General features: G+C 48.0%; 1 protein-coding gene and 1 long non-coding RNA gene across 2 annotated transcripts; one reads left to right on the top strand and one right to left on the bottom strand.

The window, feature by feature from the left end:
• Positions 1 to 1,583: 1,583 nt before the first annotated feature.
• LOC147995442 (uncharacterized) lies at positions 1,584 to 16,450 on the top strand. The gene is made up of 4 exons (XR_015684303.1): positions 1,584 to 2,437; positions 12,563 to 12,671; positions 13,283 to 13,470; positions 16,210 to 16,450. It is a non-coding gene; the product is annotated as an uncharacterized LOC147995442 (long non-coding RNA).
• Golga2l2 (golgin A2 like 2) lies at positions 4,225 to 8,025 on the bottom strand. The gene is made up of 4 exons (XM_087654899.1): positions 7,958 to 8,025; positions 7,611 to 7,752; positions 7,063 to 7,188; positions 4,225 to 6,303 (listed from the first exon to the last, which is right to left on the bottom strand). The coding sequence occupies exons 1-4, from the start codon at positions 8,023 to 8,025 to the stop codon at positions 5,857 to 5,859; spliced, it is 783 nt and encodes a 260-aa protein (XP_087511025.1). The 3' UTR covers positions 4,225 to 5,856.
• Positions 16,451 to 16,941: the final 491 nt, after the last annotated feature.

Genomic DNA, 16,941 nt, shown 5'->3' with positions numbered 1-16,941 from the left:
TTTAAGAAGCGCTGTTAGAAGTAGTTCTTGCACAAATGTAACAAGGTACGCAATGATCCAAGGAAGGCTGCTTGATTTCAGAAAAAGAAACACGATCAGAAAACCATAAATAGGGGTTGGGGATTTAGCTCAGTGGTAGAGCGCTTGCCTAGCAAGCGCAAGGCCCTGGGTTCGGTCCCCAGCTCCGAAAAATAGAGAAAAAAAAAAAAACCCATAAATAAACGCCAGTGAGCACATACTAAATATTAGCTGAGCGGTCCTCACCCGGAACTCTCTCAGGACAGAGCAAGTTAAACAATCGCCTGGCACGTACTAGAGATTATATCTGGGAAATCGTGAAAGCAAGGCTGAAAGCCATATCCAGGCTCAGGTGCACCGAGGGCAGCACTCAGCACCTCCTTTCACCAGATTGGGCTCCACAGCCATGTCCAACAACAACAACAACAACAACAACGAACACGTCTTAGACGTTGAATGTAAATGTTTGTTGCAGGAGGCACCCAGCCACATCCAATAATAATCCAGGGAAGGAAATGCACCTCAGTACAGGCTCTCCCTCTGCCTTTTCCCCTGGTGCCTCTCTCACAGGTTCCCAAGGTCTTGTTAACCACGTGTCATTCCTTTGACCATTTCCCAACAACCCCTGCCCCAAACAAATTCCAGCTGTGGGAGAAACAGAAAATATAAACACCTCCTGCTGAATGGACTTTGTCAACGGGATACAAACTAGGAAGAGGGAGCCTCAAATGAGGAATTGTATTCCTCAGATTGGCCTGTGGAAGTGTCTGGGGTCCGGGGTCATTGATTCACGATTCATATGGAAAGGCTCCGCCCCCGGCGGGTGAGAGCTCTCCTTGGTAGGTGGGCTTGAGTGGTATAAGAAGCAGGAGGGATAAGCCTTGAGCCAGTGAGCAGTGTTTCTTCGTGTTCTCTGCTTTCGTTCCTGCCTTAAGGTTCCCACCTTGAACTCCTTGCCTCAGCTGTGCAGAAGGACTGTAACCTGTAAGCTAAAATTATCTCCCTATTTGCAATACGTGCAGGTCAGTGTCTATCAAAGTACCGACAGCATACCTGTGCCATTTTCTCACACAATTCATCGTTTGCCTTGATTTCAGTTCTGCCCTGCACATCCTTTCTGGTTTTTCAATAAACTTGGAAGTAGTGGGGAAGGAAGGGAGGGAACCGAAGAGGAACCCTAGACTCTACATGGGCTCCTGATGGGAGAAGCCCCAGACAATGAATTCACAGAACTCCACAAATTCTATACCAGCCCCCACAGTTTAAAAAAAAAAGTTGTTTTTCTTCACTTTTTAAAAAATATAAAAGCTTTGTTTTGGTAAAAATGACACAACCTCTCATAAATGATGGTCATGGCATCATTAAAAAATATTTAACTCATCTGGGAGGACCAAAAGAAAAATAAAATTACTCTTCCCGGTACCTCCCAACTACTTACGAAAGTTATTCTTGAGCTCAGCCGCTGAGCTCCGCCTAAGATGCTTCAACAATTCCCATGACCCGGAGAATGTTGTGAGGTCCCTTCTGGACTGGACGTCGCTTTCCTGTAACCCACTCGTCCATTTGTTCAAGTGCCTGTCTGTTGAGGCCAGGCTGCAGCTCAGTCCTAGAGTGCTTCCCTGGCCTGTGTGAGGTTCCATCCCCAGCACTGTAGGAGAGAAAACATCACGAAGGAAGCCCTGTGCCAGGTTCTGCACTCTGGGGAGTCAGGGCGGGGCTGCTCTGAATTCAAATAGTGACGCATAGAAGTATATGGTTGCAACTGTGGCCAGAGGTTGGGCCATAAGGTGGGGTCTGTTTCTCCAAGGAAGCCAGAGACAGCAGGGATGGCTTTCTGGAGGAGATAGTGGCTGATCTGTTTTGTTTTTGTTTTTGTTTTTGTTTTTTTATTTTTCCGGAGCTGGGGACCTAACCCAGGGTCTTGCGCTTGCTAGGCAAGCGCTCTACCATTGAGCTAAATCCCCAACCCCCGGTAGTGGCTGATCTGAAGGAGGAGGCAATAGTCTGGAGAGACGAAGAAAGTGTGTTGAGTCAGGAGGGGATTGTGATGTGACCACAGTGTTCGCTGCCCACCACTCTTCTTCCACCACCTCGGACAGACCTAGCTTTGTTCTAGGGCCTACCCTCTGTCCCCTCATTCTCCAATATACTCAGGTAAACCTTGGCAAAGATCAGGCTAATCATACAGTCAGAGGGAAGTATTGTAACCCATTCTGATGTCAGAGAGGAACAGTCTGAAGGGGAACCACTGTAAAGTATCAGATGCCAGTCCTTTTCCTACCGCTGGACACCAACGAGGCAGATGTGAGGTTCAGATGTGCTGCAGCCATCTTGAAGCCCTGAGGCTGAGGTCGAAGGGTGAGGATGCTGAGCAAAGAAAGCAAGACTCTGGATCACAGTGATGTCGCCGAGCCTTCGGGTAAGCAACCCTGAGCCCCCTTACCCAGAACTTGTGGAAGGAGGTTTCCTTGTGTACATGATTTTGAGTTTCAGTTCTGGAGGTGTCAGTCTAGTTGGAAGTGTGACTAAGGGTTTGGCCGGCAGCAGTTACATACTGAGCAGGTTGTTTTACTCAGATGTGGAAGGTGAAAGTCAAGGCTGTGGAGAATGTAAATGGGGCCATTTGTCACCACCAAACCATTCTGGGTTCCTCTAGCCCCATTGTGTGTGTGTGTGTGTGTGTGTGTGTGTGTGTCTGTCACATATGCAGAGGTCAGAGGACAACTTTTGGAAGTTGGGTCTCTTCTCTCATCTGTGAGTCCAAGGGATTGAACTCAAGTCCTCATCAGGCTCTGGGGGAAATGCCTTAATCTGCTAAACCATCTTGCTAACCTTAGCCCCATTTTAGGGAGCAACCTTTAACCCAGGAGGTTCAGGAGCTGAGACTCAGGGAGCAAAGGGAGGTTTCCAGAAGGTTCTTCAAAGAAGGTATGTGCCATTTAGAGTTACCTAGAGGAATACTACCACAGAGGAACAGATGCCTCTAGTGGTCCCAAGACTTCCAACGTAGGCAGCCACCCTCTGCAGTGCCCTCTGCTTTAACTTGTGAGCACTTAAAGTTCCACCAGAACTTGTTCTACCGTGCTGTTATCTGTGTATCTTATATTTCATACGTGCGTGTGGCATGTACACACGTGTGTGTGTAGTTGCACACCAAACTTATAATGGCCTATGATGGTCTGAATGAGAAATGTGCTGGGGAGGCAGAGGCAGGTGGACCTCTGAGTTTAAAGCCAGCCTGGTCTACAGAGTGATTTCCAGGACAGCCAGAGCTGCCTCGAGCTCTTTGAGACAGAGAAACCTTGTCTCAAACAACAACAAACTAAACTGAATTAAACCCTTTCCTCCCAAGTTGCTTTCAGTAATTGCGATTGCTGTTCTTGGTCATCAACTCAACTACATCTGAACTTAAGACCCAAAAGGCTAGACATGCTTTAAAAAAAATATTTATTGGGGCTGGGGATTTAGCTCAGTGGTAGAGCACTTACCTAGGAAGCGCAAGGCCCTGGGTTCGGTCCCCAGCTCCGAAAAAAAGAACCAAAAAAAAAATTATTTATTATATATAAGTACACTGTAGCTGTCTTCAGACACACTAGAAGAGAGCATCTGATCTCATTACAGATGGTTGTGAACCACCATGTGGTTGCTGGATTTGAACTCAAGATCTCTGGAAAAGCAGTTAGTGCTCTTAACTATTGAGCCATCTCTCCAGCCCAAGGCTAGATCTATTTGTTAGGGCTTTTTTTTTTTTTTTTTTTTTTTTTTTTTTTTAATTAGATCATTTGAAGTGGGAAGACCTACTTCTAATCCAGATCTTTGGGGTAGGAAGATCCACCTTTTATCTGGGCCATGCCTTCCACTGGCAGCCTAGATAAAGGCCATGGAAGAAGGAAGACTCTCTGTCTTTTTGCCTTCTTGCTCTTGCTACCAATTTCATTGCTAGCGTTCCCTGGCATGAGAACCCACTTCTTCAGTATTCTGGCATACACTGAAGACCAGCTGAGACATGCAACCTTGTGGACTGAACAACTACTGGGCTCTTGGACCTTTCATTGATAGACAGCCATTGTTGGACCATAGCTTGTAAGTCATGTTAATAAATCTCCCATATGGGAGATTATATATATTATAAATATAGGTAATATAGTAGATAAATACATTCTATAGTTCTGTTACTCTAGAGAACCCTGAATAATATAGTCACAGTTTTCGTCACAGCAGTAGAAATTTAATTAAGACAGCAAGGCTACCACGGTGGTCTACTTATCTCATGTTTGTTCACTGTTCACAGTGGCCCTGCTCTAATCTGAGGTCCTAAGAGGGCAGGTAGAGGGCACCAGCCTGGTTTAGCATTTCAGATTAGTTAGGGTTCTCTGTGCCTTGTATTTCTAAGTGTCTTCCATGGGCCCCACACAGAGCCTTTTCACATCCAAGAACCCATTTTAATCTTAGAATATTCCTGGGAGATCAGGAACATCATCACCCCACTTTACAGATGGGGAAAATGATATTAGAGACCAGGCCAAATGCCCGGGTTCTGCAGGGCAGAGTCTCCAAAAGCCCAGCTGTCCCACGAGGGGCTTATCCAGGCGGTGGCAGCTGTTAGGACCCATCAGGACTTTATCCAGAAAAGCCAGAGCAGGCTGGGTGGACATCCTGGGAACAGTGGCTTTCCCTACCAATAAATGCCCGCCTTCAAAGAGCTCGGGGAGCTTGACTTTGGATCTGCTCCGGTGCCAAGCCACAAACAGGGAAACTCCAGGCCCTGTGTGGGGGTGAGGGGTGATTGAGGCTGGGGGTAGGGTTCTGTACAGATAGGGGTATGGGGGCCTCCCTTTCAAGAAGAGAATAAGGTTTCTGTCCTACCCCCCCCAACCCCCGTTGGAATGAGGGCTCTGGAGCCAAACGTCAAGGGCTAGGGCAGAGCCAGCCAACCTTAGTCACGTGAAGGGCCACCCTGCATTCATGGCAGATAATCTCAGAGATATTCATCCCTCCAGCGGGCAGACACTCTGAAAGCCCTGACTGTTTCTGCCTCGTGGGGGTCTCTGCAGGAATGCCAGGGGTCAGCAGACATAGGCAGAGTTCAGGCTGGTGCAAAACAGGGGGCGGGCAGCGTCTGGGCACTGCCCGGGGCCAGATGGAGTCTTTGTGCTCTGTGCCCTGGGAACACTCTCAACCCTGCAGACTGCCCACTGAAGAGAACTGGACGACAACATGCCAGGCCAGGCAGGGCCTGAGAGCTCTGAAGTGTCTCGGTGAGCAGAGTAGGAGTGCCTTCCTGCACACTACTTACTTACTGCTCTAACGGTCTTCCAGATAGGACACTTTATGGCTTCGGTTCTCTCTCACCTTACATAGGTTCCGGGGATTGAACTCGTGTCACCAGGTTTGTGCAGCAAGCACTTTCATCCACTGAGTCACCTGGCCAGCCTGTCGTATGTGATTTTTTTTTTTTTTTTTTTTTTTTTTTTTTTTTGAGGCAGGGTTTCCTGGAGTTCATGCTGAGCCCACTATATAGCTAAGGGTAATAATGTTGGACTCTAGTTCTTCTTGCCTCCACCTCCAGGGGTTTACCCTCTCCTACAGCTCTCCCAGCCTCTCCTAAAGCTCTCCCAGCTTCCTGGCCAGTTCTTTCTTGACATGCTGCTCTGATTGTAACACACTGGTAATTTCCATGTTTTCATTGGTCTGGACAGAAAACAACAGTCAGTAGGACCTAATGTGGCTGAAGTCCTCAGAATTGCATGTGTACTCACTCTCAGAGTAGGGAAGGCTGCTGGAACATTCCCACACACCCTAGGGCTCGGGATTGTGGGGTGCCTTCACCACTACCACCTAACGTGAGGCGGACAGCACCCCATCCTCTGCCGGTGCTGACCAAAAGGGGTGAGTGTGTTCCCTGTAAGCAAGGAGGGCCTGCAGGCTCCGCACCAGCCTGAAGAAGCCGTTCTGCAGCTCAGCCAGCTGCTCCTTGAGCTCGCGGTTCTGTGACAGCGCTCTGCTGATGGTGGTGCGGTCACTCTGCATGCTCTCCAGGATCTGCTCGCTCCACTGCTGGGCCTCGCTCTCCAGCTCCAGCAGCCGCCCCTCCCGCTCCAGGTTCAGGTGGCTCAGGCTCTCATTGTCCTGCACCTGGGCCCGCAGCTGACCTGTCAGACCCTCCAGTTCCTTCTGCAGCTGCTCAACCTCTCCCTGCAGCCACTCTTCTGCCTTGGAGGGCCCAGGGGGAGGCTCTGGAGATTGCAGCTTCTCTGAGAAAGGAAGCTGGCCCACTGAAGGAATTCACCTTAGGCTTCTTGGGCTCCATTGTGAGTCAGGCTCCTGCCCCAAGCCTTGGCTTCTTTTCTGTCAGGGTCTCAGATAAGCGGTAAGCATTTCAAACCACTCCAGTACAATTCTGGGATGCTCAGTCATCTGCAGGAGCTACCAGTAGGCATGCCACCCTGTTTTGCACAGAAAGGCACACGCTCAGAGAGATGGCAAGGCTTGTCACCTGGTCCTGGCAGAGACCCTTTGCCCCTGTTACAATGCACTTACACCCACCTGCCCCAAACCTCCCCCTCCCCACCCCGGGCAATAGAAGCCACCTTCATGTCACTTTGACCTACTACTGCTCTCAGGTCACCCTTGACCTACTTGCCCTCGATTGAACTCCTAAGTTTTGTCCAGCTGGTCTCCAGCTCTGCTCCTTCTCTTCCTTCAGTGCGTGCACCTGCCCAAGGCACAGGGCGGGGGTACTGGAGATCCCAGGCCCACCCATCCCCAGTCCCACCTCTGCAAAACCGAAGCCCCTAAGCCCTCAGCTCCACCACGTTGATGCTCAGGAAGCGCAAAGATAGCAGAGGCCAGGCCTCACCTGCCATCTGCTGTACCCTCTGCTGCCACATGGCACTCTCTCCTTTCAGGTTCTCTGCATACTGGTCTCTCTCGACTCCATCAGCTGCATCAGTCAATGTACGAGTTATGAAGGGCTGTCACTGGTCCTCACCGGCTCTTGGCCATTGGGCGTCATGCCCTTCCCCTCCCCCCACAGATCCTCACCTGGCCAACATGGCTCTCCAGCTGAGACCGCTCCTCTATGGCCTGTTGCAACTGCTCATTACCGCCAGAGGCCTGGGTCTGGGAGTCTATGCTGTTCTGCTGCAGTGCTCCCCACAAGAGTGTGAGCTAGGATGACAACCCAGGGTCATTGCCATAGGAGAAAGTGTCAGGAGGAGCAAAGCAGGCTGTTGGGCCATTTAAATGAAACAGAATGCTGGCATTTCAGCAGGCCTGGTGGCTCATGCCTACAACCTCTAGGTAGGAGGATTACCATGAGTTCGTTCACCTGGGGAGTTACAGGTCACCCTGGGCTACCCTTGAGACTCTGTCTCAACAACATAAATAAATAAATAAAAGTAAGGATGCAACAGACACATCGCCCTCACGAAGACTGATTCACAGGTGTGGCCAGGGCTCCACTGAGCAATTAGTAAACATCAGCACAGGACAGGAGGAGGTTCCAAACTGTCCACACTTGGCCGAAGGTCACCCCCAAGGACCCACGGACTTTGTGCCTGGGCCTTAGGGGTGAGGGCTGCACCTCTCACCTGTTGCAGCAGCAGCTCTGACATCTCTAACTTCTTCTGCAGCTCCCCTGCCCCCAACTGTGCAGCTGCTTTCTCTGCCACCAGGACTCGAAGTTTCTCTTCCAGTTCGGAGTTTTGCTGCCTCAGGTCCTCATTACTTTTGCTGTGGCCAGAGGCAGAACAGAAAGGAACCCATTTCAGAGTGACGCACGAGCCTTGTCACACAGCCACAGGACAAAGCACTGAGTCACAAGTGACAGGCCTCACAGGGACTGAGTCACAAGCAACAGGCCTCAGAGACTGAGTTACCTGGGGCCACACCATGAGTCAGGAGCATGGCTGGGACCAGAGCTCAGCTCTACACAAACCCAAGCCTGTCTGGGCTGAGTCTCCACTCTCCACACTGAGGCTGCAGAGAGCCCAGCTGCCTTCCCATTCTTACCCGTTCTTGTGCAGCTCCAGCTTGAGGGCGTCTCACTCTCTGGTTAGGTCCTTGTTCTGCAGACAGAGAAAGCAGACTTTGGACCTGACAGGCTGAGGCAGCAGCTGGCACAGCACCAATGGCCCCGGTGATCTTCCGGGGTGATATCTCCTCTTCCTAATCACACTTGGCATTCTCCCAAGGCATTTCTACATTTCTGTCTCCTTTGCTTTTTTTTTTTTTTTTTTTTTTTTTTGTTCTTTTTTTCGGAGCTGGGGACCGAACCCAGGGCCTTGCGCTTCCTAGGCAAGCGCTCTACCACTGAGCCAAATCCCCAACCCCTGTGCTTTTGTTTTGAGATGGGGTCTTTCTATGCAGCTCAGACTGGTCTCAAATGATCTGCTTCTACCTCCCAAAGGTCCACACCACCATCCCTAACCTTCAGGGTATTAAAAAAAAAAAAAAAAAAATCAAATCCAGTCTGCGAGTATGCCAGACAATTTTTCTATCACTGAGCCACGACTCACAACCCCAAGTTTTTAAAATTATTAATTAATTTTTATTTTTTTTTTTGTTTTTTGTTTTTTTGTTTTTTTTCTGGAGCTGGGGACCGAACTCAGGGCCTTGCGCATGCTAGGCAAGCGCTCTGCCACTGAGCTAAATCCCCAACCCCGTAATTAATTTTTAGGCAAGGGTTCGTGCATCTCAGCTTGGTCTCAAACTCACTACGTTGCCGAGGGTGGCTTTTAACTTCTCATCCTCAGTCCTCTACCTTCTGAGTTCTGGAATCACAGACATGCACCACCACACCCCATTTATGTGGTGCTAGGATCAAATCCAAGAACTCCTGCTAGCTCCATCAGGGGGCCCTTTCTAACACATCTATTAGAATAACAACACACCAGTACTTCCTGAATCAACGTATCCGTGGGGAGAGGCACAGTCCTAGAACTGTGGGAGCAGAAAGGGCATCGTCCAAACCCCGTCTCAGAGATGAGTCCTTATAATCCTCCAAACCTATGCAAACAGCACCCCTAACTCCATGAATATGGATCAGTCTCCAGAGAATCAAAGATGAAAAGCTGCTTCAAAAATGCCTCGTGTCCACCCCATGGCTCTCAGGACCTCAGGTTGAGATGGTTTGCGGGAGGTTTCCAGCTGTGAAGTTCAGTTTCCCAGGAACTCCCCCACATTATAGATGCAGCTCATCCCAGGGAGCCTGACATGGGACACTCTGTCTCCCAAGTGGTAAGGAGTTCAAGGGCAAAGTTCAAGATTCCAAGAAAGACTTCAGAGTCTCTCTGGAGGGTGGAAACCTGAGGGGAAACCAAGCCAACCCAAATCTATTCCCCTGCGGCCATCAAGGCACGTTGCCAACCCTTCCCGGCTTTGGGTGCACAAGAATTGTAATTTCTCAGAGCCTTTCCAACATTTATTTTACATTAATGCTGTTTGTTTATATTAGTCTTTCTTTCCTTTCTTCCTTTCTGTGAAACAGTACATTGAATTAAGGCACGGAGAAGGGGTTATTTATAACGATTTAACAGTGGTGCGTTTCTGAAGAAAATGTCTCAGTAACCATTTAGGGTCTGGGATTAATCACTAGGGAGGGATAGTACCTTATCAGCCCTACCCACTTCTATGACGGAATGTGTCCGTCCTGTCTTGGGCGCATCTTAGGTAGGTGACCACAGCTGCTCTGAGAATTTAAAAGAGAGAATGGTGTGCTCAAAAGAGAGCATCCATAACGTTCATCCCTTCCTTGAGCTCTTACATCATGATGATGATGATGGTGGTGATGATGATGGTGATGATGATGGTGGTGGTGATGATGGTGATGACGCTTTGTTTATTTGCTTTTTGGAGGTTTTTTGAGATGGAGTATCATGTAGCCTAGGCTAGCCTCTAACTTGCTATGCTAGGGGATGCTGAGAATGACCCTAAACTCTTGACCCTATGACTCCATCTCCCAGGTGATAGGATTAGAGCTATACATTTCTATGCCTATGCAGTTATACAGTTATACATGCCACATACGTGTGCTGAGGGTCAGACCAAGAGCTTTTTGTATGCTAAATGTTAGGGGTCAGCTGAGTTCACATTTTCTTTCTTTTCCTAGTTAAACATAATGTTAGAATTTAGCTTATTTCTATATTGTTCCCTATGGTGTTTTTCTCTAATCATATCCCAAGCTGAAGGTCAACTTGCTTTGTTGTTGGTTTTTGTTTGTTTGTTTTACTTGTGAACCTTGGAAAAGTAACACAGATGTGTGGGCTCGGGGTTTAACAGTCACCCCCTGTCAGCACTTGACCAGTTTGATTTTATCTGCAGTAACTGCTGACTACCGCAAACACCCAGCTTCTCTGACTAAAGCTGGCATCTGTACTGATGTATAGGCATAAATACATTTAGAAGGCGATTTGACACAGACATACCATGTCCACTTAGCAAAACTGGAATGGAAGTGTGGCCTATCACCTCTGCAGTAACAGACTTTCAAACAAATTTACCACACCAGACATAAATTACTTCTTGGGTTTTTTTTTTTTTTTTTTCCTGAGCTGGGGACTGAACCCAGGGCCTTGCGCTTCCTAGGCAAGTGCTCTACTACTGAGCTAAATCCCCAACCCCAAATTATTTCTTGGGTAGTGGGCCTTAAATCCAATCAGAAGCAGTCAGTCGCTTCCCAGTCAAGCCACAATTGAACCTGTAGGCCTCCCGGTGGGACAGTAGTGTACTGTAGCATGCAGGTTCGTTGTAAATAAGGCTGGTGATGAGGAGCCCAGCAGCCTGCACAGCACCTACCAGAACTGTGAGAATTGGGCTGCTGGGAGGAGGCTTTCCTCTTAGTCCTCACTTTATTTCTCCATATCATGCAACAAAATTGTGTAGTATGTTCAGGAACAAGGTTTACTATCTAGTTTTGGTGGGTAACAGACAGCAGTGACAACATTCTGCATATCCCCCCCCACCCCCCGAGCTGAGGACCAAACCCAGGGCCTTGCGCTTGCTAGGCAAGTGCTCTACCACTGAGCTAAATCCCCAACCCCACATTCTGCATTCTTTTAGGAGCCCCAGGAGTGTCAAAGTATCAATAGCAAACAACCTGTGTGTGTGTGTGTGTGTGTGTGTGTATGTGTGTGTGTGTATGTGTGTATGCATGCCACATGTGCCATGGTGCATATGTGGCAGAGGACAAGAAGACAACTCTGTGTGGCTGGTTCTCTCCTTCTACCTTTCCTGACTGGGCCATCTCAACGACCCAATTGTGAGAAGTTGTTTGTTTTTGAGGCAAGGTTTCCCAATATAGCTCTTGCTGGCCTACAACTCACTATATGGAGATCAGAGTGGCCTCCTACTCATAGAGATCCTCCTGTCTCTGCCTACCAAATGCTGGGATTAAAGTCATGTGCTTGACCTATTGCTAAGTTTTTTGTTTGTTTGGTTGGTTGGTTGGTTTGATTTGTTTGTGCCTCCTGGACTTAGAAAATGGATGGGCTCATTTGATTTACACAGCCCTGCATCACAGGCCCCTGTGCCACGTCTTCATCACCTTTGGTTGAACTAGAGGAGTCATTTTATCCTTTTACATGAGAGCATGTTTTTTCTAAAGGGTTTTCTCCCACGTGTATTTTTTTGGCATCTGTACAGCTTTTGTTGTGTTCCACAGATCTGCATTTCTGCTTTTGTGCCAGCACGTGATATCTTTGTTAGAAGGGCTCTGAACTCAGATAAGTGTCATAGCTTCCCTTGCCAGGTTGACACACCTGGGAGTTGCGTCACCTCGGTTCATGAATTTCCTTCAATGGGTTGGCCTGTGGGCATGTTTGTGGGGTATCTGTTCCTTGCTGAGTGATAGAGGAGAGCCCAGCCCACTCTGGGTGGTTCCCTGACAGGACAGATTGCAGGAGAGCACAGATCTGCGCTCTCACAGACAAGCACTAGACACAGCAGAATTGTTAAACACACAAGTTTTTTTCTTCAACAGAAGAAATTGACATCTGCTTACCCGGAAGGCTGGAGTGGATGTTGTTTAATAACTGGTGATCTGGGGCTGGGGATTTAGCTCAGTGGTAGAGCGCTTACCTAGGAAGCGCAAGGCCCTGGGTTCGGTCCCCAGCTCCGAAAAAAAGAACCAAAAAAAAAATAAATAAATAAATAACTGGTGATCTTTTGCTGTTCTGCGGAGCCGGCCCTCACCCGAATCCCCCCAAGCCTCTGAGCTTTGCTCCCAGTCAACAGAACCCACCCTCATGAAAGAGGCCCCCTGTGCTTTGCAGGAAAAGCAGGGTCACAACAGCATGATCCTAAAGGTGCTGCTGAGTGAGCTGTGGGGAGGTGGCCCAAGGCAGCACAGAGGCGAGCATGGCATAAGGTCTTAGGCCCATTGGTTGATGGGATAGAGGAAGGTTAAGAGACCATGATCAGGGCAGAGGATGGAGTTCATCACTGCTAAGCATACAATCAGGACCAATGTACATACAGCTTAACAGAAAGTGGGGTGGGGGTCTCTAGATAGGAGCCCTATTATCTTGAATGTGTTCATTGCTAGCTATCCGGCCGAGCTGAGGCAACTGTCCATCCTTAGTCCTGGACCCAGCGGTGCCTCAGAAGATCCCAGATCATCTTAGCCCAGGATGTCGGACCACAGAGCTCAGGAGGTGGGTGAGGAGCATGCAGTGTGCAGTGTTATCACTTCACAGCCTTTTCCCTCCTCCTCAGGCCTCTCTGCCAGACTTCCTCTCACCCAGCCCCTCACAACAGGTTCCCACAATATGAACACTACGACCTTAAAGTCTCCCGCCCCATCACGGTAATTCAGGTGATGCCCTGGTAACTGATTCTGGTGCAGCGCTTCCATACCCCCTCGGTGGTTGGATCCTCATCATCTCTTCTATAAGGTTTCCTCCCCTGCTTGGGGGAGGAGTCCAGTCTCTGCTGACCATAGATGCCCTGCCCTGCTCTCCTATACATCCCAACACCTGCCCACCCATTTCCCTTCAAGATCTTCTGTCAGATGAACTGCTTTACCACGCCAATTATCTCTAACCCAGTCCCTTCCCTTCTTCATGATTACCTTCCTACTCCTGCCTGCTCAGAGGCTGAGGCTTCTCCAGTCACCTCCCACTCCCAGCTTTCCCTCCTCACTCAGCCCTGCTGGTTTTAAGTCTGGCATATAGTTCCCTAATCAAAGAATTGCTTCCCTTTATGCTGTCTTCTATGGCCAACTCCCCAAAGTTCTCAATCTCTCACCCATCCCCTTTCTCCAAAGGTCTGTGTGCGGGCAGAGGAGAAAACAGGATCAACTCTGGTGGACTCCAAGCCAATAAACTGGTGGATGCTGGTTTATGAACAGAGAAAACATGGAGCTGAAGCCAAATTTAGAGCTGCCTTCAAGGACAGCTTCCTGGGAAGGTGGCATTTCAACAGAACTGGAATGCCCCAAGCGAGGCAGGATGGGTAGGTGTCTTAGTCACTGATCTATTGCTGTGAAGAGACTGTGTTGGGGTTTGGTCTGTTGCTGTGTATTGTAATGCCAAATTCTATACTAGAAGGTCTAGGCCCATTAGTGACTTCTCTTGTTTACAAGCTTTTGTTGTGAAAACCTTGTTCCTTGGTTTAAAACTATTGGTTAAATAAAATTGGTTACTGCCAGTTACTGGAGGGATTAGAGGTAGGTGGGTTTGCAGTGACCTGATTGGAGGAGGAGAAATGAGAAGGAGGAGGAGGAGGAGAAAGAAGAAGAGAAGGAAGAAGAAGAGGAGGAGGAATAAGAGGAGGAAGAGGAGGATGAGGAGGAAGATGAAGAGACAAGAGGAAGCTGCCATGAGGGAAGATGGGCCTTGAGCACATGGCTAGGAGAAAGAACAAGTATCTGGGATACACTGCTGAGTCATCAGTTAGAACAGTAGATTAGGAGTTACCTCTCAGTAATTATCAAAACCAAATAAAATAAGCATATTCTGTGTCTCATCTGTAAGCTAGTCTTTTTTCCACCCTTCTCCACCCTTTTCTCTCCAGCCTTCCTTCCTTCCTTCCTTCTTCTTTCTTTCTTTCTTTCTTTCTTTCTTTCTTTCTTTCTTAACATTTATTTATGAGCCACCATGTGGTTGCTGGGAATTGAACTCAGGACCTAACCATTGAGCCATCTCTCCAGCCCTCCCTCCAATCTTTCAACCCCCTAACTGTAGATAAGAGAGATAAAAGGACAGAGAGGAAAGGAAAGAGATCCCTGAATAAAGTTCAGGGTCAGAAAGATGGTGATGTTATCATTAGACTACTTCCTGCTTATTAGGGGTGTTGAGTTCCTTGGGGCAAGTTTGATCTTTGCTGTCAGGATGTCTAATTTCTTCTTGTTTTTTTCTTTGCTCATGACTACTTAACAACTACAACAACAACCAATAATAACCAACCAACAGTCCGCCCCACAGTTCTGGGCCCTAGCATTTATATACACTCTAAAAAGTTCCCAGAATTCCAAACATCACACAATTGCAGGAACTCTCTGTGGCTGGCAAAATCATGCCTCTGCTAGAGCATGAGGTAAATCATAGTCAGCTGCTCTGGACAACCTGAAGCAGCCCCATGTCCCACATCTGTGATAAAATTAAAACATATTCTCATATTTCTGTGGGGTTTTCTGTTTTGTATGGAATAGAGTTTAGAGCATGGGGAGGGGAGTTGAAGGGGTAGTAGAGATAGAGAAAGGCAGAGAAAGAGAAAGAGAGAGAGGGAAAGAGAGGGGGAGAGAGAGAGAGGAGAGGTCAACCACGAATGCATGAAGAGGTGGGGAAGGGGAATGAGAAGAGAATGGATAGAGAGGGAAGAGAACAAAAGAGCAAGAACTATTTCTGTGTTTAGAGAAACCAAAATTCTAAAAATTTTCACTACAATCATGACCAAGGCAACATATATATGTATATGTGTATGTATATAGGTATAGGTATATGTATATAACTTAATTTAGAGTTTGCTTACAGTGACAGAGACGTAGTCCATTATCATCACTATAAGGAGCATGGTAGCATGCAGGCAGGCATTTGAGCAGTAACTGAGAGCTGTATCCTGATCCATTAGCAGGAAGAGAGGGAGAGAGAGAGAGAGAGAGAGAGAGAGAACCCCTAATCCTTCTTTTTTTTTTTTTTTTTTTTTTTTTTTTTTGGAGCTGGGGACCGAACCCAGGGCCTTGCGCTTCCTAGGTAAGCGCTCTACCACTGAGCTAAATCCCCAGCCCCCCCCCCCAATCCTTCTAATCCTTTCAGTGCCACTTCCTGGTGTTCAAGCATTCAAATATATGAGCCTTATATATTGTTAATGATTTATTATTTGTTTTTATGTTATGTGCTTTGGTACTTTGCCTGCATGTATACGTGGATGTTGAATCCCATGGAGCTGGAGATCATGGATATTTCTGAGCTCTCATGTGGGTGCTGGAAATTGAACCCAAGTCCTCTGGAAAAGCATCCAGCGCTCTTAACCTCTGAGTCATCTCTCCAGGCCATTCTTATTCAAATGTCCACAGTAGGGGTAGGTATGAGTTGACAGAAAGGCCTTGTTGGCCAGAATCTTGGGTTATAGAAGAAGAGGCATGCCCAAGGGTCTGTGATCCAGGTTACCCAAAGCCCATCTATGGTTGGCTCTGTGTAGGGTAAGTGTGTAGCCCCAGAGGCCCCCGAGTGTCAGGGACAGGGCCTAGCTTCCTGATGTGACAAGGGCTCTATAGCGGAAAGCAAAGCCCAGCCAAACAGATCCAAAGGTGTCTATGTAGGAGATGGAGAAATGACCCAGTGGTTCAGGGCACTGGCTGTTTTTTCAGCAAACCTGGGTTCAGTTCCCAGCCCCAATATGTCAGCTTACAACTGTCTGTAACTCTAGTTCAGGGGAATCTGTTGCCCATTTCTGTCCTCCAAGGGTACATGCATGCACAAGGTGCACATCCCTACAGACAGGTAAAATGCCCATGCGCATAAAATAAATATACATCAATGTTTATAAAAAGAGACGATATCGCTGGTATAAGGGGGTTGGGGCAACCAATCAGTTAAGCACTGCATGGTGGTATGTATCCAAGCCATCTCGTGAAGGACCATGAAGTCCGGGATTCTGGGACTCCAGGATAGAACTTAGACCATAAGGCTGCCAAGCACCTTTACTGGCAGAACTATCTCACTGGTCTCTTTGTTTTATTTTTCTTTGCAGTGCTGGGAGTGAGGCCCGGGACCTAGCAAGTGCTAATCCAGTGCTCCATCACTAAGAGCCCCAGAATGCTGCAGCACTGCCCAGATTCAAGTGGCTGACAGCCAGTGTCTATTTGGGCTCATTGATACCAGCTTTCTTTTTTACTACTGTAAAATTAAGTTTTCTCCTTAAAATTAAAAACAATTGCTTTGGCTAACAGCTTATATAAGCTCATTTGGGAATTAAAAGTATTTCCATAAAAGGAATGGAAGCGTTTGTGAAAAGAACAGAGAGGCAAGGGGTTGGGGAGAATGCTCAGTCTGAAAATTAACGATTGTGAGGAAGGGTTGAAGCCACTGTAGGCGGAGCCACCCCTGGGCTATGTAAGAAGCTGAGCAAGCCAGTCAGCATTCCTCCACAGTTCCCGACTCCAGGTTTTCTCTGAGTCTTTCCATGGCTTTGTCCAGTGATAAACTGTTACCTGGACATGGCACCTAAGATGAAATAACCCCTCTCCCCTACACGTTTTATTTTCTAATCATGGTCTCTCCCACCAACATAGACCTAACTAGAACAAATAAACAGCGGGACCCAGTGGCTCATTTCTGCAAGCCACGCAAGCGACAAAGGCAGGGGAATCAGGAACTCAAGGCCATGCTTTGAGACATACCAAGCTTGAGGGCAGCCTGGGTCGAAAAGCCGGGTGGTGATGGCTTCAGGAAGCAGAGGCAGGCAGGTGGATCTCTGTGAGTT

The sequence above is a fragment of the Rattus norvegicus genome, chromosome 3 (genome assembly GCF_021556685.1).
Source record: "Rattus norvegicus strain SHRSP/BbbUtx chromosome 3, alternate assembly SHRSP_T2T, whole genome shotgun sequence".
Lineage (NCBI taxonomy): Eukaryota > Metazoa > Chordata > Mammalia > Rodentia > Muridae > Rattus > Rattus norvegicus.
The sequence above is the reverse complement of the archived record's forward strand: the minus strand, read 5'-3'. Positions and strand labels throughout refer to the sequence as shown.

Bases quoted from the DNA above. Each gene is read 5' to 3' on its own strand.
- Golga2l2 (XM_087654899.1), bottom strand. From the start codon at position 8,025: ATGGGAAGGCAGCTGGGCTCTCTGCAGCCTCAGTGTGGAGAGTGGAGA. The intron at 7,753-7,957 runs GTTTGTGTAGAG...CTCTGGCCACAG, and splicing joins CTCAGCCCAGACAGGCTTGG to CAAAAGTAATGAGGACCTGA. The intron at 6,304-7,062 runs GTGAGGATCTGT...AGCCTAAGGTGA, and splicing joins TGGAGAGCCATGTTGGCCAG to ATTCCTTCAGTGGGCCAGCT.